This window comes from Heteronotia binoei, chromosome 4, assembly GCF_032191835.1.
Source record: "Heteronotia binoei isolate CCM8104 ecotype False Entrance Well chromosome 4, APGP_CSIRO_Hbin_v1, whole genome shotgun sequence".
NCBI lineage: Eukaryota > Metazoa > Chordata > Lepidosauria > Squamata > Gekkonidae > Heteronotia > Heteronotia binoei.
This window is the reverse complement of record NC_083226.1, coordinates 94,820,656-94,845,534: the sequence shown is the minus strand read 5'-3', so window position 1 is coordinate 94,845,534 and position 24,879 is coordinate 94,820,656. Positions and strand designations below refer to the sequence as shown.

The 24,879-nt window shown below is 38.5% G+C and overlaps 1 protein-coding gene across 2 annotated transcripts in view; it reads left to right on the top strand.

Moving 5' to 3' along the window:
* Positions 1–24,879, top strand: part of SRFBP1 (serum response factor binding protein 1) — a 119,392-nt gene that overhangs the window by 23,930 nt on the left and 70,583 nt on the right. For both annotated transcript variants that reach the window (XM_060235550.1, XM_060235551.1), the window contains exons 2-3: positions 9,673–9,761; positions 13,321–13,393. In XM_060235550.1, coding sequence (XP_060091533.1) covers positions 9,673–9,761; positions 13,321–13,393 — 162 coding nt within the window. The remainder of the gene's footprint in view (positions 1–9,672; positions 9,762–13,320; positions 13,394–24,879) is intronic.

Genomic DNA, 24,879 nt, shown 5'->3' with positions numbered 1-24,879 from the left:
ATTCCCAACATTAATTTAAACCTAGTGTGTTCAGAAAAAATCACAGGAGAGAGTAAATTGTCTCTGTTCTATTTCCTCACTACTATCACCATTTATAAATATAAGAAGAGCCCTGCTGGATTGGATCAATGGTCTAATCCATCTTCTTTTCACACACAGTGGCCAAAGTGTTATTTTGGAGAGCCACCAACATGGCAGAGAGGCCAAGGAGTTCCCCTAATGTTGCTTTCCATTACAAAGGAGCATTGTCTTAGCTGATTTTAATTTGTTTTAGCTTTTGTTTTAAATAGTGATCTTAACTTTTGTAAACTTTTGTTTTAAATAGTGCTCTGTTCTTAAATGGTGTTTTATTCTTTTTTGTTGTTTTTAATTGGTTTTAGCTTAATATGTTGTCGAAGGCTTTAACGGCCAGAGTCCATTGGCTACTGTAGATTTTCCGGGCTGTGGTCTTGGGATTGTGAGATCTGATGGCCACACAGCCCAGAAAATCAACAACAGCCAAAGGTTTTAGCTTATTTAAAAAATTTTTTAAACAGTTTCTTCTTTTAACTTTTAAATAATTTTAGATCCTTTTTAAAAGTCTTTTTTTTAAATCTTTAAAAATTGTAGTTGCTTCAATTTAATATAGAGCTAACCAGCTGCATATTGATTATAGGGTATAGAGTTATATTGGTGATTATTGATCATTGAGAGAAAGCTCATGTTCATGAATCAGATTTATTTGACAGAATGATGTGTGAGAGTTTTAGCCAACCAGATGAAGGCAAAAATCTTTCACCCTTTGTCATCTCCCTCAAAAGATAATGGATGCAAATCTTGTTCAGTCATTTCATTCCTTACCCTTTGAGGAACAAGGAAACTAGACTGACTTTGCAATCTTTTGGAGGCAGATGATTTGATTATTGCCTTCCTATTAAAGTTAGATGACATGACAGTTATCCTTTTCTCTGTTTATGTTCCGCCTTCTAGTATATTGGTCCAGAGATGGGATTGCCTGGGTAAAATTGTTGATGACTTGCAAGCCTGTTTTCCAGAGACCCTGTTGCCGCTATTGGGGAACTTTAATGCAAGGATTGGCAGTGACAATTTTATGCTGTTCTCTAAATTATTAGGCTTTGATAGTGATGAAGCCCTGTTTGGCACAATAGGAAAATCTAAGGATGATATAATAAACAGAGGTAGTTTGGAGCTGCCTAATTTTGAGATTCAGAGAAACTTTATCCCTCTGAATGGCTACTCAAAGATTGATGGAGGCAGTGACTTCAATTATGTGAGTCCCAAAGGAGCCAGTATAATAGATTATATCCTGGCCCCATTTGAATATATCCACCATTTTAAGTTCCTAATAATTGGTGACTTCTTGGGAAGTGATCACCTCCCAGTCTTTGTATATATAGGCCTATCCTTAGAACACTGTCTTATTCCAATACAAAGTTTCCCTCTCTCATGAAATCAAAATATAGTCTGTCAGTTATACTGGAGCTCTAACTCTAGTGTTAAGATTTGAACTATAATGGGCTCCTTATCTTCCAACACTCTTGTTAACAAGGCTTTACAGTTTAACTCAGTGTGCAATTGTTTACATATCTAGATGAGCTATTAAAACTGTCTAGACTACTTTATGTAAAAAATAATCTCTATAGGAAATTCCCTGAAGAGGAATAGCTGGTTGAATGGTGACTGTAAAAGAATGAAAAGACACATTCAACAGAAGCATTGGGAGTTTAAAAGTAACTGTACAATAACAGCCTTCTAAGAGTTGATGAATGTGAAGAAAATGTACAGAGAAATTATTAAGACTGGTAGATGGGTGGCCTTAACAAAGAATGGGAATGTTTTATCTCAGCTTTCAATAATAATGACAATGCCTTCTAGTCTATTGTCAATACTACTTTAAACTCAGCATCTAAAATTCCATGCTGTATTGCGCCTTTGACGTGGGAAGTCTGTTTAAAGGAGCTATTCTCCTATGTTAATGAGTCTAGTACATCTGCTATTCTTCTTGATGCAACAGCATTCCTGGCCCGCGGTGAGAGATCATTTGCCTTATCAAGGGATTAAAATTAGGAAAAGCTCTGGGCTCTGATCTAATCCCTAATAGCCATTCAAGGCTGATTATGGTGGGCCCCAATCCTGGCCCCAGTTTTCACTCAAATTAGCGTCAGCAGACAAATACTTGATTGATGGAAATAGTCTTATTTTCCCAATATTTAAAAAGGGATCCAGAAGTGACCCATCCTGTTATTGACCAATCAGCCTTCTCTCCACTCTGGGAAAACTATATTCTGCTTGCTTACTAAAGAAGCTCCTTAATTGGATGGAATCAGAAACCATACTAAGGGGATGAACAGATAGGATTTAGGCAGGGTTCCTCGACATATTACCATTGTCTAGTTCTCTATCACTTTTTTGGGGGGGGGGGGATGGGGATTATATGTGGCTTTTATTGACCTTAATGGGGCTTTTGACCATAGATTGCCCTGGACTGGGTGAATCAGGTCCCTGGAAAGCTCCTATTAGGTCCCCGAGCAACTGGCTGCTTTCTTCTCCCTGTCTCTTTTTTCCTACTGCATCACAGCTTGCCTTGCCAGGCTTGCTCATTCACACAGGAGCTACAGAACAAAGCTTCTGTTTTCTCCATTGGATAAGGCTCCTCCCTTGGGGAGGAAGCGGGGGGAATTGCTTGCTTTGCCAGGCTCTCTCAGCTACTGAACCAAGCCTCTCTTCCTTTTATTGGCTGAGGCTCCTCCCCCTCCTAGTCCCCTAGGGAAGGAAGGAAAGGGCCACAACTTCCTTTGTCCAGTTCCCTGGATCACACAGTAGCAGGGCCAGATCTGGGGGGGGGGGCAGAGAGGGGGGTGCTTGCCCTGGGCGCTGACAGAGGGGGGGTGCCAAATTGGGTATGGAGTCCATTGTATTCTATGGGACCATAAGATAGAATGGTCCATAAGGGGGCGTCATTTTTGAATTTTGACCCCCTTCAAAAAACATGTAGATCTGGTCCTGCACAGTAGAGATACAAAGAAAGCACCTTTAAGACCAAGTGCTAATGCTTTAAGCATGTTTTATTTAAAGTTTTTTAAATATTCAGTTGTGTTTGTCTATGTCCTTATAAAGTTTATATCTCTTCTACTTGGCAGCACATTTTATGACACTCATGGCCCAACAAGGTTACATTTATGCCAGATAACTGCTTTGCCAGACTCTCTCAATTAAGGCCTATATTGCTTATAAGACAGCCTACCTGGAGCTTATTATATCCAAAAAGAAAATTTTCTTTCAGAATAAAATCTAATGATAGTAAGGCTTTCTGGAGAATCATTTCGGGTAATGAAAAAAACAATTTTGTTACTGACCCAACTATTTCTGCGCAAACATGGGTTGATTACTTCTCTAACATTTTTGCTGCTCAATGTGTATCCCCTTCCATTTTAGTAAACCCCATAGTTACTGATATTCCGGTCTGGCCTCCAGTAACTATAGAGGAAATCAGCAGTTTATTGAAGGATTTAAAAGTGGGTAAAGCACTGGTCTTCCTGCTGAGGTATTCACAAAGTTTGCCGACTGGTGGCTTTTGCCCCTTGCAAAATTGTTCTCTTTCATTGATCTGCATGGTTCCATCCCAGACTCTTGGCTTGATTCTATAATTATCCCAATTTACAAAAAGGGGGGATTGGAGTTACCAGAAAATTTCCGCCCCATTAGTTTATTACCTAAAGTGGGCAAATTGTATGCCAAACATTTAGAACTCCGATTGACTGGATGTGCCTAGATAACATCATAGGTCCTGAACAGATTGGCTTCTCCAAAGGCAAATCTGCTATGGACCATTTCTGTACTCTGGCCTTCCTTGCTGAAAAATATATGCATACCGGGACAAAAAAATTATATGCTGCCTTCATTGAACTGAAGGGCGCATTTGCTTCAAAAGATAGAGCCCATCTATGGATTAAGCTAGGATACCTGGGAATGGACCCTTGTTTGCTGTTTCTCTTGAGGAAACTTCATTCCAGTACCTTTTGCCAAGTGAAATTTTCTTCTAGTGGTGACCTGACTAGTAAAATCCTAGTGTTAAAGGGGGTTAAACAAGGTTTTGTGCTGGCCCCACATCTTTTTAATTTATTTTTAACTAACCTGGCACAATTTTTGAACCCTGTTAATGGTCATCTGCCTAAACTAGCAGGCCGAGCAGTCCCCTTATTACTATATGCCAATAATACTACCATCCTCTCTTGCACAAGTGTGGGCCTGCAAAGGTATTTGAATGCCTTCTATGACTACTGTAATTGTAATTCATTCTCTATCAATTATGCCAAATCTAAAGTAGTTGTCTTTTCAAATTGCTGGCACCCACAGAGATGGTTTATTGGCAACTCAACAATTGAGCAAACAAAAAATTAGTTCTGGCAGCAATTAAAGTGTTCAAAGCTAAAACACTAGCCCAAATTCTCTATGGTATCCCTATATGGATCTCAGCATTTACCAGGAAAGTGGAGGGTATTCAAACCCCATTCTTTAGACATTCTTGGTATGCCAAAATGTGTGTCCTACTTTGCTTTCTGCTCTGAAGTGGGTCAGTCTTTGGTGGAGACAAAAGCCTGGATTGCAGTGTTTAAATTCTGGCTCAAAATTCACTTTAAAACAGATCCTAACAACCTTCTTGATTGTCTGCAAAGAGACCCTTATATCTCATCCTTGTCAGCAGTTGTTATGTCCAAACTTAACCAGTTGGGGATAGATGTTGATGATTTTTTTTACATCTGATGAGTCATATATCTTCAGATGTATTAAACTGAGATTGTTGGAGTTGGAGGAAACGAAACTACGCTCAACAGACCCTTATATTTGCTCTCCAGCATCCTTAGGTCTTTTTTAATCTTTCTGTGGCAAAATGCCCCTTATCTATCAGACTTAACCATTCCAAATCATCGCAGGGCATTTATGTTGGCTAGACTAAATGCATTTCCCTTCAAAGTTCTACAAGGGAGATATCATCGAGTCCCTTTAGGCGGCAGACTCTGTTCCTATGGAGCAAATATTCTCGACTCAAGCATATATTGCTTGATTGTTCCATTTATCACAACCTCCATAAATTTTGCAAGCCTTCTTTCTCCCCAGATTTGCCTATTCTGCCACCCTATTATTTATTGAATGATACTGAGTGGGAGGTTAGCGTGGCTGTGGCAAAATTTTTGGCTGACATCCTTAAATTTAAATCTGACCATGTATGAATGCATCTGTAAACTCGGTTTCGTTTTGATTTTATCTCCAATGTTTAAATTTTATATTTTGCGTATTTTTATTCGCAACTGTTATGCCATTAGAGGTTTGGTTTATTTATGTCAGATCTGGCCCTCATAGCAAATGATTTCGACACCCCTGCCTTAGATTGTGGAACAAACCATCAAACTACCATGCACAAAGGGGTCCTAGGACTTCTTCAACGCTTATACTTGGGCTTGACTGCCCAAGTACAATATGGGTAAGATGGGAATTTAACAGATCCATTTCATTTGGAAAAGGGAGTTCATCAGGGATGCTTGTTGGCACCTTTCTTTTTAAATTTAAAATTATGCAGCATCAATTTTTGCATCAAAATTAGCTGAGATTGGTGTACTTATTTTGCTTTATGCGGATGATGTTGTAATTTGTCCCAAACCAGGGTTGGACTAAAAAGGTCCTTGTACTCTTTTGCCAGTTATTGTTGGCAGGAAAGCCTAGTGATTAACTACCCAAAATGCAAGATCCTAGTCTTCACCAAGACCAACAAGTGGAACCCATCTCAATAGTCTTATCAAGGGCTCCAATACTGAGCATGTCAAGGCTTTCTAGTATTTAGGGATTTTGTTCTCGGCAGACCTATCTTGGACCCCTCCCCCCAAATTAGAACAGAGCTTAATAAAGCAAAACCTTGTGCAAATGCCACATATAGGTTTTTCCACAAAAAGGAGGAGAGTATATTCCTGTAGTGGTACAAGCCTTTAGTTTGAAAGTGGTTCCCATCCTTTATAGTTTAGCTATTGAAATTAAAGCTATCTCTGATAATATCGATTGTGCACTAGCCCATTTCTTAAGGAAAATATTCAGTATTCCCTGCTGTGTGTCAGACATTGCATTATGAACAGAATTTGCACAGATATCCAAGCAAGAGCATGGCTTTTTGTCTTCAACTTTTGTTTCAGCTCTTTGCTGAAGATGGTTTGTTATCCACTTTAAATTGGGATACCCACAGATCAACCTGGATGAAACTCCTGTATGAGAAACTGATGAAAGTTAGAAGGGCAATTGATTATATTTTTGAGATGGGCAAAACCAAAGTATTTTCTGTGATCAAAAAGCAAGACCTCAAAATCAACCATTGTAGTTTAAACCTGAGAGCCTGCAGAGTATGATCACCCCTATTTTTCAGTCTCTCTAACCCAAAATCTTTAACCCCCCCCCCCAATAAGGGGGTATCTTACCATTCCACATTGCTGCAGATCCTTTTTGTTTGCATGACAGAACATTATACCTACAATGGTTTGCAAGGGAGATTTTTTAATAGACCCTGCACTGATAGAATCTGCCCTTGTGGCCTTAACAGGATTGATACATCCTTTCATGCTCTGATAGAATGTAGATTTTTTTTGAGATTATGAGGATTACTATATTAAGCCTTTATTCAACCAACTGTCCCCCCATACTCTGGAAACCTTGGCTCTTTCGCTCATTAATAAGGATGAGGGCACTGCGATCAAGCTCAAAAAATCTTCTTGAAATCCCTGGGCCAAAAGAAACTAGATTAAAGGCTACCAGAGAACAGGCGTTCTCTACAAAGGCCCCCCAATGGTGGAATCAATTGCCGGAAGAGGTGCGGGCCCTACGGGATCTTAACCAGTTCCGTAGGGCCTGCAAAACTGCCCTCTTCCAGCTAGCTTTTTAAGACAGAACTCTTGATAAGATCAGTAATACCAAGCCATCTTATACGCCATTCGAATGTATTTTAATGTCATAATATCATACTGTTTTATTGGTTCTATTGTTTAAATTATTAATTATATTATCTGTTATTTATCTGTATCATGGTTTACCATGTCCTGTTAGCCGCCCTGAGCCTGCCTAGGTGGGGAGGGCGGGGTATAAATAAAAGTTTATTATTATTATTGTTGTTGTTGTTGTTGTTATTATCCTAAGATCACTCTAGCAATCACAAAATTTGTCTTGGACCTTTTAGCCCTTGTATCAAAAAAGAAGGAATAAGTGTCTTCTGCTGTTCAAGATTTGTGAATCAATGAGCTTCTAAGGGGGAAAGGAAAGGAAATCACTTTATGAGATTCAGTTTATACACACACCACATGCAATGCATGTTCACAGATTAGTCTGAATGTGTAACAGAGAACAGTACTATGTCTGAATAGCCATTAATCTCTGTGGAAGTCAGTTTGTTTTAATGCTGCTTTTGCTTTACACTGATTAATCTCTGTAATGGACTGTACTTTTAAAAGCTTAGAAGTGCTGTACAAACAACTGAAGGACTGTGAAGGGTTAGGGTTAGGGCCCTGGGCCAAAAGAAACTAGATTAAAGGCTACCAGAGAACAGGCGTTCTCTACAAAGGCCCCCCAATGGTGGAATCAATTGCCGGAAGAGGTGCGGGCCCTACGGGATCTTAACCAGTTCCGTAGGGCCTGCAAAACTGCCCTCTTCCAGCTAGCTTTTTAAGACAGAACTCTTGATAAGATCAGTAATACCAAGCCATCTTATACGCCATTCGAATGTATTTTAATGTCATAATATCATACTGTTTTATTGGTTCTGTTGTTTAAATTATTAATTATATTATCTGTTATTTATCTGTATCATGGTTTACCATGTCCTGTTAGCCGCCCTGAGCCTGCCTAGGTGGGGAGGGCGGGGTATAAATAAAAGTTTATTATTATTATTATTATTGTTGTTGTTGTTGTTGTTGTTGTTATCCTAAGATCACTCTAGCAATCACAAAATTTGTCTTGGACCTTTTAGCCCTTGTATCAAAAAAGAAGGAATAAGTGTCTTCTGCTGTTCAAGATTTGTGAATCAATGAGCTTCTAAGGGGGAAAGGAAAGGAAATCACTTTATGAGGTTCAGTTTATACACACACCACATGCAATGCATGTTCACAGATTAGTCTGAATGTGTAACAGAGAACAGTACTATGTCTGAATAGCCATTAATCTCTGTGGAAGTCAGTTTGTTTTAATGCTGCTTTTGCTTTACACTGATTAATCTCTGTAATGGACTGTACTTTTAAAAGCTTAGAAGTGCTGTACAAACAACTGAAGGACTGTGAAGGGTTAATTCTTCACAGAGAGGCTTGAGTAAGAGGCTGCTCCAAATGATCAGGTTGGTTAGCATCATCTGAGCAGAGGGAGACTTAAGAGCTGCATGATGAGCAGAGAGTCAGTTAGATCTCTGCCTTAAATGAGAGCAGTTTTACACAGATGGAGAATGGGGGGAAAGTTGGCTAGGAAGTTTGGGAAGTAGACAGACTCCCATTTAGGCAAAAGAAAGGGAATAGATATAGTGAGAGGAGAATTTCCCTACTCAAACAGGGAGTTAGCTTTAAAAAGTGCAGAGATTTCTGGTCTGGTGTTGTTAGAAACTGCTTTTAGAGACTTAAGAGTCAGTTAAAAACTCAGGATGAGTACTGGTATTTCCAAATAAAGGGTTTGGATATTGGAGAGAGTGTACTGGAACAAAAGCCTCTTAACATAAAGGTTTAAGAAACTGAATAGCTTAAGAAACTCTTATTAGCCTGAGAAACAACAACTAAAGTCTGTGCATGTTCTGGTTTTACCTCAAGAAATTTCAACACCTGATTTCACCTGTCCTTTCCCCTTATGTTAAATAAAATATTTTGTTATTTTTGAATTTCAAATGCCTTGAGTGCCATTTCAGTGTAACAGAGCTCCTGAACCTTCCTTCAGATTCCTGGGCTGTGCCATCAGCCAAAATACTGTGCCATCAGCCAAAAAACAGGGTGGGACAGCCATAGTCTTTCAGCAGAGAAGAAAATGCATTACTAGAGTGACACAGTCAGTAAGGGAAAGAAAAAAAGGCGGGAAAATCCTGCCTTTGCAAGAGCGAAGTGGAGAGGGCCATCATAGCCTTATACCAACCACCTTCTGTGAGCAGTTAGCGTTCATATAGTGCATATCAAATGTTCAAGGTATTTCACGTATCTCCTGTGAATCTTCATAGCAGCGCTATAAAGGAGGCCAATGGTATTATCCACATACCACATATGATTAACTACAATTAAGAGAGGAACAGTTTCCCTAAAAGCCCCTGATCAGTTGCTGTCTGATGTAAAATGTGGACCAGGGCCTTCTTGGATGTCATCTCTAACTTGTTTGCTGGACAAGGACAGAAAGCTCGCTTTTGACTTTAAAGTGATGCTCGATTGAAGAAGTAAGGGTTTACTTTTAGGATCTTCTTAACTGAAAACATGTTGTGAACTGAAAGAATCCTTTTCCTGAAGTACAGGTATGTTTGTGGCAGTGGTTGGGTACAGAAATGAACCAATAACAAAAATGAGCTAATATTTAACAGAAGTCTGAATGTAGAATTTTGTGAAGTTAACAAGGCTAAATATACCTTAAATTCATGTAATGCAAATGTTACTTAAATAATTTATTTTTTCTTTGTAAAATTAGGTTGTGAAGATGAGAAGAGATGTGAAGAAGGCCAGAGTTTTAACAATTCGTAAGCTTACTCGACACATTTCAAAACTGAAGGCAAAAAAGTGAGCTGTTTCCTTTATTATCTTTATAGATTTCACTGTAGTGTGCAGTTCTTTCCAGTGTCACAGTGAATACTCCCTCTAACCTGTGGAGGTTAGAGGGAGTTTTATGTGTGTATTGGGAAGCTTGCTGATGCAATATTTGGGTGTGCTTCACTTTAATTTTAAAATTCCTACCTGGAGAAAATCCTTTTATCCCTAAAACTGTTAATTTCTCTTATCTGCACTTAAGTTTCAGCAACCGTCATATTCATGACTTGGTTTTGGAATCGTTCCTATCATTATATTCCCAGGGTGCCTCAAGGAGGCGGTGGGGTGACTATACTTGAAAAAACCATCATTAGACCCTGTGGTCCTAGCCAACTACTGCCCAGTGTCAAACCTTCTATTCTTGAATGAAGTAGTTGAGAGAGCAGTAGCTGAGCAGCTCCAGGTGTTCTTGGCTTACTCCTCTACCCTGGATCCATTTCAGTCTTACTTTCACCCTGGCCATTGGATGGATACTATGCTGGTTGCCTTAACAGATAACCTCTGGAGACCATTGGATTGAGGCAGGTTGGTACTGCTGTTGTTGCTTGATCTTACAGCAGTGTTCAACACAGTCGACAACAATCTTCTGACCCACTGCCTTGCCAATGTGGAGATATGGGGAGCTGCCTTGAAGCGGCTGTTTTCCTTTCTCAGACAGAGGGTGGCACTAGGGGAAAAGATTTTACCACCTTACCCTATGGTATGTGGTGTCCCGCAAGGGGCAATCCTTTCCCTCACTCAGTTAATCCAAGAGTTCAGGCTGAGTTGTCACCAGTCCTCTGATGACACCCAGCTGTATCTGGGTTTTTTTTTTTTTCGATTTTAATATTTTATTTTCATCCTTTGAAACATACAAACAAAACATATTTAAACAAAGAAGAGGAAATTAGAAATAACATCGTCCTAAAAGAATAATAATTAACATACAAAAAGTAGGATTATCATCCTATAACAGATATTACATACAAGATAAGATGGCACTGTGGTAATAAAGTCCCCGAATCAGCAATTACTGTCTTGCCTCTCTTTCTTATTTTTCCAGCCATATATATACTTTTTCCCATCTTTTTTTTGCTTCTTCCTTCGAGTTTCCTTTAATCACATTAGCTAAAATGTCCATTTCCGCCACTTGTAAGATTTTCTGAATAACTACTTCTCTCTGTGGGAGGACTTTAGACTTCCAATTTTGGGTAAATAAAATTCTGGCTGCTGTTATAATATATACTGTTATGTGTTCGTCTTCACGGGGAACCATCTCTCTTACTAACGAAAGTAACATAAATTCTGGCTTGAAAGGAAAATTTACTTTAAGTATGTCTACCAACATTCTATGGATATCTTTCCAGAATCTTTTGGAAACACTGCACGTCCATCATAGATGGTAGTAAGTACCTACCATCGATTCACACTTCCAACAGTTGGGTGGAATAGACTGATTAATTTTGTTTAGTTGCACTGGCGTGATGTGCCATCTATGGAAGAGCTTAAAGAAGTTTTCTCGAAAGTTAACAGGCTTTATAATCTTATAAGTTGTTTCGCCATAACCTCTCCCATTGTTCCAAAGTAATATTAAACTTTAAATTATTAGACCATTTTAACATCACATTTTTAACAGTTTCTTCCTCAAGTTTTATTTGTAGTAGATAATTGTAAACCTTCTTGATCAATTGTCCATTTCTTGCCGTTATTATTCTGTCGAAATCAAAATCCTTTTTAGTAAAACCTACTATTTTGTCTTTATTGTACTTTGCCAGAATTTGTGTCATTACCCACCAGTCCAATGTGATCCCTCTTGCTTCTAAATCATCCTTCTTTCTTATTTTATTACTTTCATCTAATAAATCTGCATATCTTATTACCCTTCCATAAGACCACAGCTGCGGCCTAATTGATGCCTCCAGTGGAGATAACCACCTAGGTGTTTTGTCATATATTTTCTTCTTTATTTTTATCCAAACTTGCAGTAACGATTTACGTATTAAATGATTTTTAAAATAGTTTTGTGGCTTTTGAGTATACCACATATTTGCATGCCATCCGGCTTGTAGATCAGCTCCCTCTAGTGTTAGTATCCGGGTATTTTCCAAGATTACCCAATCTTTGAGCCATAAAATTGAGCAGGCTGTATGATATATCTTAAAGTCGGGAAGGCCCCAGCTGTATCTGTTGATGGATGGACTCTACTCCAGAATTCTGGCTAGAACTCTAGAAGCTGTGCTGATTGGTTACAACAGAACTGAAACGTAATCCAGCTAAGACAGAGGTTCTGCTCCTGAGTTGTGGGGGGATAGGTTTGGGAATCCGACTCACTGCCCTTGTTGGGCACCATTGACACCAGCACCAGATGTGAAGAGTCTGGGAATGATCCTAGATACCTCCCTCGTTATGGGGGCCCAGGTCACCAATGTTGCCAGATCAGCCTTTTACCATCTTTGGCTGATGAGGCAACTGGTTCCCTACCTCTCCTCCAATGTTCCCTCTAAGTTGTGGAGTCTTGTGAGCAAAAATTCTACTTTGTGAGCTACTGACATTAAAGTTGTGAGCTACTGCATGAATTAATTTGCTCTAGGGCCATTTTTCCTGAACTGAGACAAAAGTGTGTGAGCTGGAGGCTAAAAAATTGTGAGCTAACTTAGCTTAGAGGGAACACTGCTCTCCTCCAGTGACTTGGTGAGGTTTGACTACTGCAACTCACTCTGGCCTACCCTTAAAACCCTGGAAATTTCAGTTGGTACAAAATGCAGTGGTGCACCTGCTGATTGGAATGTCTGTGCGAGCACACATTCAGCCAGTGCAGCACCAGATACGTTGATTACCAATTGAATAGCAAGTCAGATTTAAGGTTGTGGTATTGACTTTCATGGTGAGGGGACAAAAGTAGCCTTTTCTCTTCCCAGCAGAGCTGTGGTGATAGGAGAGAGAGGAAGGAGCTATTTCATTCTTTTTCCCTCCTTGATGCAGCTGCCCCAACTTATTAGGCAATTATTCCATATTCCAATTATTCCAACAAGAGCAGGCAGCATTTCCAGAGAGATCAGGAAGGGACTGCTGTGGGGAGAAGAAAGAGAAAGCAGAGAAGTTCTGCATGCCTTATGTGATTAGATTGCTGGATCCAACCCAGTGGTTTCATTATTCTAAGCATTTTGCATACATTGTCGTCTTAGAACATCTCTGTGAACCAAGTCATGTTTCAGACAGCTGAGGCTGAGAGAGAATAGCTTGCTGAAGACTTCCTAGCAAGTTCATAGAAGTTGCAATATTTGAAAAGCAATACATAGTACTACTATGTATGAGCACAAACAGAAATTATTGTTGTGGCTTCTTCTTTAAGATTTTCATGTAGGCGTTCTTGAACAGAGTTTGCTTGTTTATATGCATGAACATGTCCTCAGCAAATGTATATATAGGCAGAGGAAAAATGGGGTGGGAGCTATTGGCATTCAGTTGTTAATTATTAGCATAACATTTTACAATGCTTAATAATGAACATAATAAATGTGCCCCTATAGTGTTAACCATATTTCTCATTCAGGGGTACTGAAGATGCAATACTGAAAAATCATAAACGTGCACAGAGATTACTGGAAGAAATTCATGCTATGAAGGTAATGTCATGCATCTGCCCTGAATTTGTCACATACCGTGTTTAAATTACAAACTGGTGCAGAGGATTCTTTTGAAATGCACTTCAGTAAACACATTTGAGATTGTGTGTAGGCTGAGTTTTGGCTGCCTGTGTAATATCTGAGAGTGCAACAGAATGAACTTGATGGAAGACTATTTTGAATTTGGATTTTACTGTTTAGTGCTGTAACTGTCAATGTGCTAGATTAATTTGACTTTAGGAATTGCCAAGTTATACTTGTGCTTTTGTCAATATCCTTGTAAGCCTCTCGTTTTAATTTCTGTTGTAAACCTATTACTGTGAAGGGTCCATACTAGTTAGAATTGTGGATGGCCATTCTAGAGGCTGACATCATTCTTCTTTGTTACAAGATCCTTTCATTTTTAGGTGGTTCTGTCACTGCTCTAGTGTGTGATAGGGTTGCCAAGTCCAATTAAAGAAAAATCTGGGGACTTTGGGGGGGGAGCCAGGAGACTTTTGGGGTGGAGCCAGGAGACATTGGGGGTGGAGCCAGGAACAAGGGTGTGACGAGCATAATTGAACTCCAAGGGAGTTCTGGCCATCACATTTAAAGGGACAGCACACCTTTTAAAATGTCTTTCTTCCATAGGAAATAATTAAGGATAGGGGCACCATCTTTTGGGGCTCATAGAATTGGACCCTCTGGTCCAATTGTTTTGAAACTTGGGGGGTATTTTGGGGAGAGGCACTAGATGCTATACTAAGAGTTTGGTGCCTCTACCTCAAAAAATAGCCCCCCCCAGGGCCCCCAATACCCACGGATCAATTCCCTATTATTCCCTATGGGAATCGTTCTCCATAGGCAATAATAGAGTGCCCAGTAAACATTTCCCTCCCCCCCACGCTTTCTAAAGGGGGGGAGAGCCTCCATACCAGGGAATCCCCTGCCCCCTCCCTTTCTCACACGCACAAATACTTACTTGGTCTCCTTCCAGCAGAACTTTGCTCGCTGTGAAAACGAAAGCAGAGGAAAGGGAGGGGCCATTCTCCATGGAAACTGTTACTGACCCTTTCCCATGAAGCCTTTCCTGTTTCCTGTGCAGCCTTAAAGGGGCACACATTTTAAAAACTTTTTGCAGGATTCTAAACCTGCAGGAGCTCTACAATTATATGATGTCTACATGCATGTTCTCTCTCCCCCCACCCCCCACTTCTGGATTTTTGGAGAGCGGGGGAGTACGCCGCAAATTCGGGGGTCCCCCGCCAGGGCGGGGGGGGGGGGGTTGGGAAGCCTATTGTGTGATGTAGTAACTAACAAAATGGACTGAAACCAAACTATTTTCTTCCTTTTTGAGCCAGGGCATTCATTAGCATTTGTAAGCCTCTCTTACTTCTCTTACACTGACAGGCTGGGCTATAAAATGTCTGGGAGGTAGTTGTGCTTCAGCATTTTTTGGTAGTAATGAGCTTCTTAATTACAGGATGACTTTCTTCTGACTTCAAAAATTATAAGTACTGCACAGACATACAAAGAACTGTTTTTGAGGTCTAACCACATGATTAATCTGCAGGAACACTGTTTTGTTCTATTATCATAAACACATGGATCATAATTTTTCATTACGTATTAACACTTTGAAAAATTTCAAAAACAGAAATTCTTGCCAGAGGAACGAAAAATAGATGAAACAGCGTTTTATGTGCCAGGTGAAGGTCTGCAGCACTTAAAACTACATAGACATTATTAAACAGTAAAGACTATAAAAATAGAATTTTTTTAATCCTCTCACTCTGAGATTTCTTTATGTGGGTTTTGTATTGATCTTAGCCTAGGATCTACTCTGCAGTAACTGCAAGGAAGCTTACTACAGGTGACACAACGTTATCAAGGCAGAACATTTCCTTTGTAAAAATGGTAACCGTGGCACTTCTTTTGGCACTTTTTCCTTGGCCTCTTGGTGCTTTGTTGTTGTTGTTCAGTCATACAGTCGAGTCCGACTCTTTGCGACCCCATGGACAAAGTCACATCAGGCCCTCCTGTCTTCCACCATCCTCCGAAGTCTGTTCAGATTTGTGTTAGTTACATCAGTAATGATGTCCAGCCATCTCATCTTTTTTGTTTGTTTGTTTATAACAATTTTATTATCCTGTAATATTTTGCAATAATACTCATAATCTATTATTAAACATTCATACAAAAACATTACATTTTTCTCCTCCCTCCCCCCCTTTTCTTGACCTCCAACGGTGTATTTTAAGTAAATTGCTAAAACTAAAAGGTAATTTTTTCATATAAAGAATCTTCATAAAAAAATCTTACAGCAAAAAGATAAAAAAGAAAGAAAAAATCATATATAATAATTATAATTCATCTCCATTATAATCCTTTAGTCCTTATCAAAAGAAAATTAAAAAGAAAGCATATTCCCGCTTTTTGACTATAATCCATATATACTTCCTCCAAAGTTCAACTATTGTCAAAAATCACCAAGTAGCCTTTAACCTTCCATTGTTTTTCAACAAATATTTGAAATTTTCCCCATTCATTTTTAAATTTCTCTAGATCATTTCCTTTTAAGATTCTTGTAAATTTGTCCATTTCACTCCAATGCATAACTTTTAAAGTCCAGTCCCACTTTTCTGGTAATTTATCCTGCTTCCATATCTGCACATATAATGTTCTTGCTGCTGAAAGCATGTACCAAATTATCGTTCTATCTTGTTTCGGAAATTTTTCCATTTGTAATCCCAACAAAAAGATGTCTGGTGCCTTCTTGATATTATAACCAAAAGTTTTGAGATCTCTTGCTGAATCATTTGCCAAAATTGTTTTGCCTTTTCACAAGTCCACCACATGTGGTAGAAAGATCCTTCATGTTTTTTACATTTCTAACATCTGTTTGACACCTGATTGTTCATTTTTGCCAGTTTCTTAGGTGCCATATACCACCTATATAACATTTTAAAACAGTTTTCTTTAATGTTATAACATGTCGATATCTTCCTAGAGTTCTTCCATAAGTATTCGCATGACTCCATCTGTATTTCCTTATTTATATTTATCGCCCATTTTATCATTTGAGATTTAACTATTTCATCTTCCGTAGACCATTTCAACAATAGTTTATAAATTCTTGAAATCAATTTTTCGTTATCACCAAACAGCATTCTCTCCAGTTCTGTTTGTTCTTGTCTTATTCCATCATTTTAAATGTCCTGTTCAAGCAAACTTTTAATCTGTTGCAATTGAAACCAATTATATTTATATTGTAATTCTTCAGCAGATTTTAATTCCACCTTCCCTCCATGTATTTTTAACAATTGTTTGTATGATTTATCTTCATTGATATCCGAATATAATTTTATTACTTCTGTTGGCACAATCCAAAGCGGTTTCATCTCCATATCTTTTATACTTTAACCATGTATTTAACAAATTGCTTCTTATATAGTGATGTGTGAAAAAACCATCCATCTTACTTTTTGCATAACACATATATGTGTGCCAGTCAAAGACATTTCCATTACCTTCTAGTACTAGTAGTTTTCTATTTAATGTCATCCATTCCTTAATCCACACAGGCATACTGCATCATGGTACAGCTTTAAATCCAGCAATTGGAAAGCTCCCCTTTCTTTTGCATCAATCAAAATTTTCATTTTAATTCTTGGTTTTTTCCCTGTCTATACAAATTCTGAAATTTTCCTTTGCCATTTACTAAATTGTTTATTATCTTTCACTATTGGAATTGTTTGAAACAGGAACATAATTCTTGGTAAGACATTAATTTTAATTGTGGAAATTCTGCCCAGTAAAGACAAATTCAACTTGTTCCATTTTATCAAATCTCCATCAATCTTATGCCAAAGCTTCTCATAATTATTTTTGTACAAATCAATATTTTTTGTTTAGATTTCCACACCTAAATATTTTACTTTAGAGGTAACTTCACATTCTGTTAAATTTTGTAGTTCTTTCTGTTTACTCTTTGACATATTTTTACACAATATTATCGATTTTTCTTGGTTTATATAAAAACCTGCCAATTCTCCATACTCTTGTATCTTACGAAGCAACAATGGTGTTACCTGAGTGGGATTTTCATTTATAAACATGACATCATCTGCAAATGCTCTGTATTTGTAATAAAAACCTCTCAATTTCGAACCCTCTATCTCCTTATTTTCTTGAATTTGCATAAGCAAAACCTCTAAAGTCATTATAAATATCAGTGGAGATAGAGGGCAACCTTGTCTTGTTTCTTTACTAATTGTCATCTTTTCCATCAAATCTGCATTTATACAGAGTCTTGCTTGTTGTTCAGTATATATCGCCTTCACCATTCTTATAAAATCTCCCAATCTCAGTTTCTCCATCACTGCAAACATAAAATCCCAATGCACATTATGAAATGCTTTCTCTGCATCAGCAAAAAATAATGCTACTTCTTTTTCCGGATGTTTCTCATAATATTCGATAATATCTACCACTGTTCTAATATTATCTCTAATTTGCCTCCTGGGAAGAAATCCTTCTTGCTCTTCTTTGATGACATTGTTCAAATGCTGTTTAAGGCGTTCTGCTAAAATCCTAGCATATATTTCATAGTCATTGTTAAGTAGTGAAATTGGTTTATAGTTTATTACATTCGTGGCGTCTCTGTCTTCTTTCGGTATCAACGAGATAACTGCTTCTTTCCATGTATTAGGTATTTTCCCATCTGTTCTTTGGCCAGCAAGGTTTTACTTCCTGGTTTAAATTGCTCAGTTCTCTTCCACCAAGTATCGCAGCCTTTGGAGCTTGTTATGTTGATTACCAGTGTAGAGCGAGAAGCGAAATAGCCTGTGTCATCAGCCACAGGTATTCAAAACAATTTCATTCTTTTTCAAGTTCTATTAAAGTTTTTAGTTTAAAAGAATCCAAATTAGGCAGACCCTTATCTTCATTCTGTTTCGCATCAGTTCCAATTATTTTTAATTCTCGCTGTCATTTAGATTAGCTTAGAAAAGTCCAGGAGCAGAAATATAAATCAAAGTACCTTATCTGTTATGTTCTTGCACTTCAGCCTTTCTGTTCATTAAGTTGTAAATCAGTCCTTAAAGTGAATGAGGTCCGACAGGCTTAAGCCAATTTTTTGGCTTTTAATCCTTTGTAGATGATAGAAAATGTTCCCTCTTAAACGCCGGATCTTCAAGGCTTCCAGAAGGCAGGTTTAATTGCCTAATTTCAGCCAAGATCTATGACTGAAGGTATTCGACGTTATCTTGGTCCAATATCTGACTGATATTGGTGGGCAGAGATCCCTGGAGGGGTCTTTACTACCCTGAACAAAGGAATAAAATTCCCCCTTAGTCAGAGGGATGCAGCTCTGTCGGCACACTCAAACCGGAAGCCTTTTCCCATCTGTTCTTATAATATTCATCAATTTCTGAAGTTTTGCTGATAGCACTTCCACAAGCACTTTATAAAATTTAGCCGTAAAACCATCTGGACCAGGTGCTTTGCCTAATTTCATTGAATTAATTGCCACCTCTACTTCTCTTTCAATTGGTTCATTTAGTACCTTCTCCATATTTTCTGTTAGGGGGTTTACTTTAATTTTCTGTAGATATACATCAATTTTCCCATGTCCACCTTTTGACCTTTAAACAACTTAGCGTAATATTTATAAAATTCTCTTTTGATTCCTTCCCAGTCGACACTGTCCTTCCCTCCCTATACAATTTTATTAATAATTTTAGTCTCCCTTTTTTTCTTCATTTGCCAGGCTGAATCTTTTCCAGATTTATTCACTCTTTCTAAAGATTTCTGTTGAAGTCTTTTTAAATTCCATTCCACTTCTTTGTTTAACAAATGTCTCAATTGACTTTGTAATACTGTAACCTCCCTTATAATTTTCTTCTTCCCAGGTCTCTTTTTAAGCTCCTTCTGCTTTATTCCAGTCTCTTTCTGAATATCCAACTTTAGCTTGTCTTTGGCTCTTTTGTCTTTATTGTTCAATGTAATTAAAATACCTCTCATTGCCGCTTTATATGCATCCCACACAGTTTGAAATTGAATGTCCTCTCTTTCCTTTATTTGAAAGAAAGACTTGGTCTCCTTTTCCAGAGACACCACTACTTTCTTTTTCTGTAGCAAATCTTCATTTATCTGCCATCTTAGAGTCTTTTTCACATGTTTTGTAGACCACATTAATGGATCGTGGTCTGCCCCTACTTTAGGAAGAATCTCTTTTTTTCGTTATAAGTCCAAGATTTTTTGTACTCCATAGCATATCAGTTCTTGAGAAAGAATTATGCCTTGCTGAAAAGAAAGTATAATCACGATCTTTAGAGTTAAATTCCCTCCATATATCTTCCAGACTTTCTTGTTTTGCTAGCTCAAAAAATGACTTTGGTAATTTTCCTTCATTATTCTTTTTCCCAGATCTGTCCAAAATATTTTTAACTGTTCCATTAAAATCCCCCATTAACATGATCTGCTAATACATCACTTGGTCTAATTGTTGCATAATGTCCTTAAAGAAAGAGTCTTTTGCTCCATTTGGGGCATACAATCCCAATAACAAAGTTCTTTTGTAGTTCAACATCACTTCCATTGCAATATATCTGCCATCATCCTTAAAAATCAATTTTGGGTCCAATTCTTGTTTAACATAGAAAACAACTCCCCTTTTTTTCTCCTTAGCCAATGAACAGAATTCCACACCAAGTTGTTTATTCCATAAAAAATTGTAATCCATTTTTTTAATGTGTACTTCTTGTAGGCAAATTATATTAATTTTGTGATTGTAATCCTTTTCCCTTGAAGTTCAAAGCTCAAACCTTCAGGTATTATCCATCTATACCTCATTCCATTGTCACGTAGTTTTTCTGTCAATTTTTTATATGCCTTTCTGTCAGTTAACACTTGTCTTGGCAGTTCTTTCATAATTCTTACTCTACTGCCTCCCACTGTGAATGATTTTTCAAAGTTTTTATTCATGATCTTTCCCACCATTCCTTTTGTCATAAATCTTATGACCACATCTCTTGGCAAATTATTCTTTTTTGCATAGAGTGAATTTACTCTATACATATAGTCATACATATTTCTATTCCCTTCAGGATCTTCCTCCAAAAATTCTGCTATTATTTTTATTATGTATTCTTTCAAGTCTGATTCTTCATCTGCAGGTACACCTCTCAGACGGATCTGAGTTTCCATCAGTTTGCAGTCATGAATTGTCACTTTTTCTTGTAATTTTAACAAGGTGGAGTCATGTGTTTTCACTCTCTCTTCCACTTCTTGTACTTTCTTTGTTATTACCACAGTGTCATTTCTGAGATTCTCGATTTCTTTTTTAAATTCTTTTTTTGAGTCCTCAATATCCTTTCTTATTTCTTTTTAGAGGCAGTTATCATTTCTTTCACCCCCTTCATTATCCTAGCTTCCATTGCATCTAACTGGGCTTGCATTTTCTTTATTGAAGTAGACCTATCACGAGTCTGTATCAAGTCTGACATGTAAAAAAAAAACTCAAATTTTGATCTCGCCAAATTAAATTTGAACCATCAGGTTGGATAAAGTGAAGCTTGCCCTTTCCAATGCACCCAATTTTACTGTCCTCTGAGCCTCCCAGGCTCAGATATTAGTGTTTAAAGTTTTTATTTCTCCCAAAATGGCAGTCACAACTTTTGCTTCACTTTAAAAAAAAAATTCTTTTTTCTCTTTTACCTGTTCAATTCTTCTTATCTACTATCCAACAGTAGTAATTTTTTAATTGCCAAATCTGTTAACTCCACCAATATTTAATGTCCCAATCACTTTAAAAACAATATTAAAACTTAGTCCTCCTAACAACAATGGCCACCGATGTTTCTCTCTGGTATTATAATTCTAGAGTAGGCTGTTTGCTTCGTTGACTTCCTTCGTCTTCCTCCAGTACTTCCTGATTTTCTTGCCTTCAAATCTCATTTCACTGGTAGAGAAATCTCACGATATCTGATGTATTTCCTGTGTTGACTGTGAACGTTGCAGATCTGTAATGCTGGGGCTGCCTCCTCAACCACAGATAGACTAAACAATAAATTCCTTTCTTCTTTTAACACTGTCTTTTAAGTTTACAAAGTTCAAATTTAGCCCCTTATCTTCTCCTTTCAGGCTTTCAGTATTTCCAACTCCCACCTTTTACTTTTGTTTTGTTTAACTTTAATTAGTTCCGGAATGAAGAGGTAGCAATCAGTACCTTTTTTCCGTAGTTTAACCAAATCAACACCAGTCCTTTATAGATTAGATGTTTAAAATTATAAAAGAAGGTTTGGATCCTCCAATACTTCCTGCTTTTCTTGCCTTCAAATCTCGTTTCACTGGTAGAGAAATCTCATGATATCTGACATATTTCCTGTGTTGACTGTGAACGTTGCACAGGGGAGGGACTGTGGCTCAGTGGTAGAGCATCTGCTTGGTAAGCAGAAGGCCCCATGTTCAATCCCCAGCATCTCCAGCTAAAAAGGGTCCAGGCAAGTAGGCATGAAAAACCTCAGCTTGAGGCCCTGGAGAGCCGCTGCCAGTCTGAGTAGACAATACTGACTTTGATGGGCCGAAGGTCTGATTCAGTAGAAGGCAGCTTCATATGTTCATATGATCCTGTCGAGCTTATGCCAAATTGATGACTGGAATCTTCTGCAGACGATGAATATGCAACTTCTCTCCAGAGATTCTCAAAGCCTCAAAGGAACCCTCCCCCTGGGACTCCCTTTCAGCCCTTGTCAGCCAAAGTAAATCCCCTCAGAATTTAACAAGCATGTCTTGGGCTTCTCCCTGCCTGAGAGAAGAAGGTAGCAGGCGTTAGGATCGCCTTCTCTGCCCAGAACAGAGGCTCTGGTCTGCTCCTCTAGTGAGAAGCACCTCAATCCTCCATGACTCAAAACCAGAAGCCCCAGCTATCTCATCTTTTGATGTCCCCTTCTTCTTTTGCCTTCTGTCTTTCCCAGCATCAGGATCTTCTCCAATGAGTTCTCCCTTCTCATTTGATGGCCAAAGTATTTGAGCTTCAGCTTCAGCATCTGACCTTCCATGGAACATTCAGGGTTGATTTCCCTTAGGACTGACTGATTTGATCTTGCAGTCTCTACTTTTTATTATATTGCCTAGGTTCACCATAGCTGTCTTCCCAAGGAGCAAACGTCTTTTAATTTCATGGCTACAGTCACCATCTGCAGTGCTCTTGGATCGCAGAAATGTGGTCTGTTACTACTTCCACGTCTTCCCCTTCTATTTCCCAAGGAGTAATGGGGCTGGATGCCATGATCTCAGTTTTTTTGATGTTGAGTTTCAAGCCTACTTTTGCGCTCTCCTCTTTCACCCTCAACAAGAGGTTCTTTAGGTCCTCTTCACTTTCTGCCATTAGAATGGTCTCATCTGTATATCTGAGGTTGTTGATGTTTTCCCCGGCAATCTTGATTCCAGCTTGTGCTTCATCCAGGCCAGCATTCCGCATGATGTACTCTGCATATAAATTAAATAAGCAAGGTGACAATATACATCCTTGTCAAATTCCTTTTCCTATTCTAAACCAATCAGTTGTTCTATTTCCCGTTCTGACAGTTACTTCTTGACCCTTATACAGGTTTCTCAGGAGACATGTGAGGTGGTCTGGTACTCCCATCTCTTTAGGGACTACGCACAGTTTGTTGTGATCCACGTAATCAAAGGCTTTAGCATAGTCAATGAAACAGCAGTGCTTATATGTATCTAAATCATCCATTAATCACCTTTATATTTGATGCTTCCACTGAGGTGCCCAGTGTGGTATACAGAGTGGCATGCTACCCCCTCCAACATCTCGATGAGGCTGATAGGAATGCCAGCCACCAGGTGGGACCCAGGGATCCCCAGGAATTACAGTTCTTTTCCAGACTACAGAGATCAGTTCCCCTGAAGAAAAGGGATGCCTTGGAGGGTTGAAACTCTCAGGCACTGAACCCCAATGAGGTCCCTCTCCTCCTCAGGCTCCACCCTGAAATCTCCAGGAGATTCCCAGCCTGCATCTGGGCAACCTTCCCCCCATCTCCTGCAGGTGGCTAATGGGCACCTGACATCCCTAGCTGAGTCAAGTCAGTTGAGAGAGAATGACTAGCTCAGGATCACCAAGCAAGCATTATGGCCAAAGGAGCTTGAACTTGGATTTTTCTTCAGCCCCAGATCAGTGCTATAACCTACGCAAGATCAAAAATGATTCTGGAAGTGGAAAGAGGGTCTCATTGCTTTGAGTGGGTGATGCATCTTTGCTTATTTCCATTTAAGCAGTGTTTTCATGTACTGAACCTGAAGATGGATATGTTTTCATCCCTTTTGTAACTGAATGTAGAATTGGCTCTTTAAGAAATACATCCTGATACAGGCATAAAGGGGGCATAAAGTATTTCATAGAAACTATTTCAATTAAAATCTTGTAATTGTGCTATGTGAAAATTTAGAAAAACAGTCCTTTTATTTATCTCCTCATGTTCAGCATCCATGTATATCTGAAAACATGTCAAAAACACAAAGGCTTCTCAAAATTGGAAAGTTCCATTAACTTGCAGTCAGACTGGGTATGTGGGCAAATAGATTCCATGAATCGTCTCTGCTGATAGTTGCACCTCTGTCTGATAAAAGTTGTATTCCCTCTATAGAAAGGGACATTTTTACTGAATAACCTTTTGCGTAGGAAAAGACTTTTTGTACTGGGGAAGGTATGGCTGTTAATGGAACAGATTTGCAAACTCATAGGGTTGCCAAGTCTGTGTTGGAAAATTCGTGGAGACCTTGAGAATGGATCAGGGTTTGGGGAGGGGAGGGGCCTCAGCATGGTACAATGCCGTAGAGTCCACCCTTCAAAACAGCCATTTTCTCCAGGGGAGCTGATCTCTAACAGCTGAAGATCGGTTGTAAAAGCAGGCAATCTCCTGGCCCCACTTGGAGGCTGGCAACCGTATCCCATAGAATTGTTTACATTTGATGGAACTGGAGAAGTTCCTGTGTGTTAAGCAGAATAGTGTGTTCTCTACAGCAAATTTGATCTCAGAGTGCATTGTGCTTATGCAGCCTGTCATAAACCTCCTTTCCCTCAATATTATCACTTGATTTTTATTCAAGACAACTAATGAGTGTATTCAGTAGTCAAATGATCAAGCTTAAAGGTGAGAAATGCCCTTCTCTGTGGGAAAATGACACTCATTAAAAATTTCAGCTGCGTGGATGCAAAAACTTGGTTAATTGTTTGCAGGAGTTTTTGGAGCTATTGGAACAAAAAGATGTTTTTGGATATTTTAAGGTTCATTATGCCAGAACTATATAAAACTCTTATTTTAAAATTCAAGGAGACAAAGAATACTATGATCTTGACTGTTTCTTCCTTTGTACGTGACTTATTTCATAGACATCCAAAATGGTCACGGGAGACTATGTAAGGGAGAACAGTTTACAACACTTTTCTTTGTTATTAAAGAATTATCAGTTTTATTTTATGGATATGATTT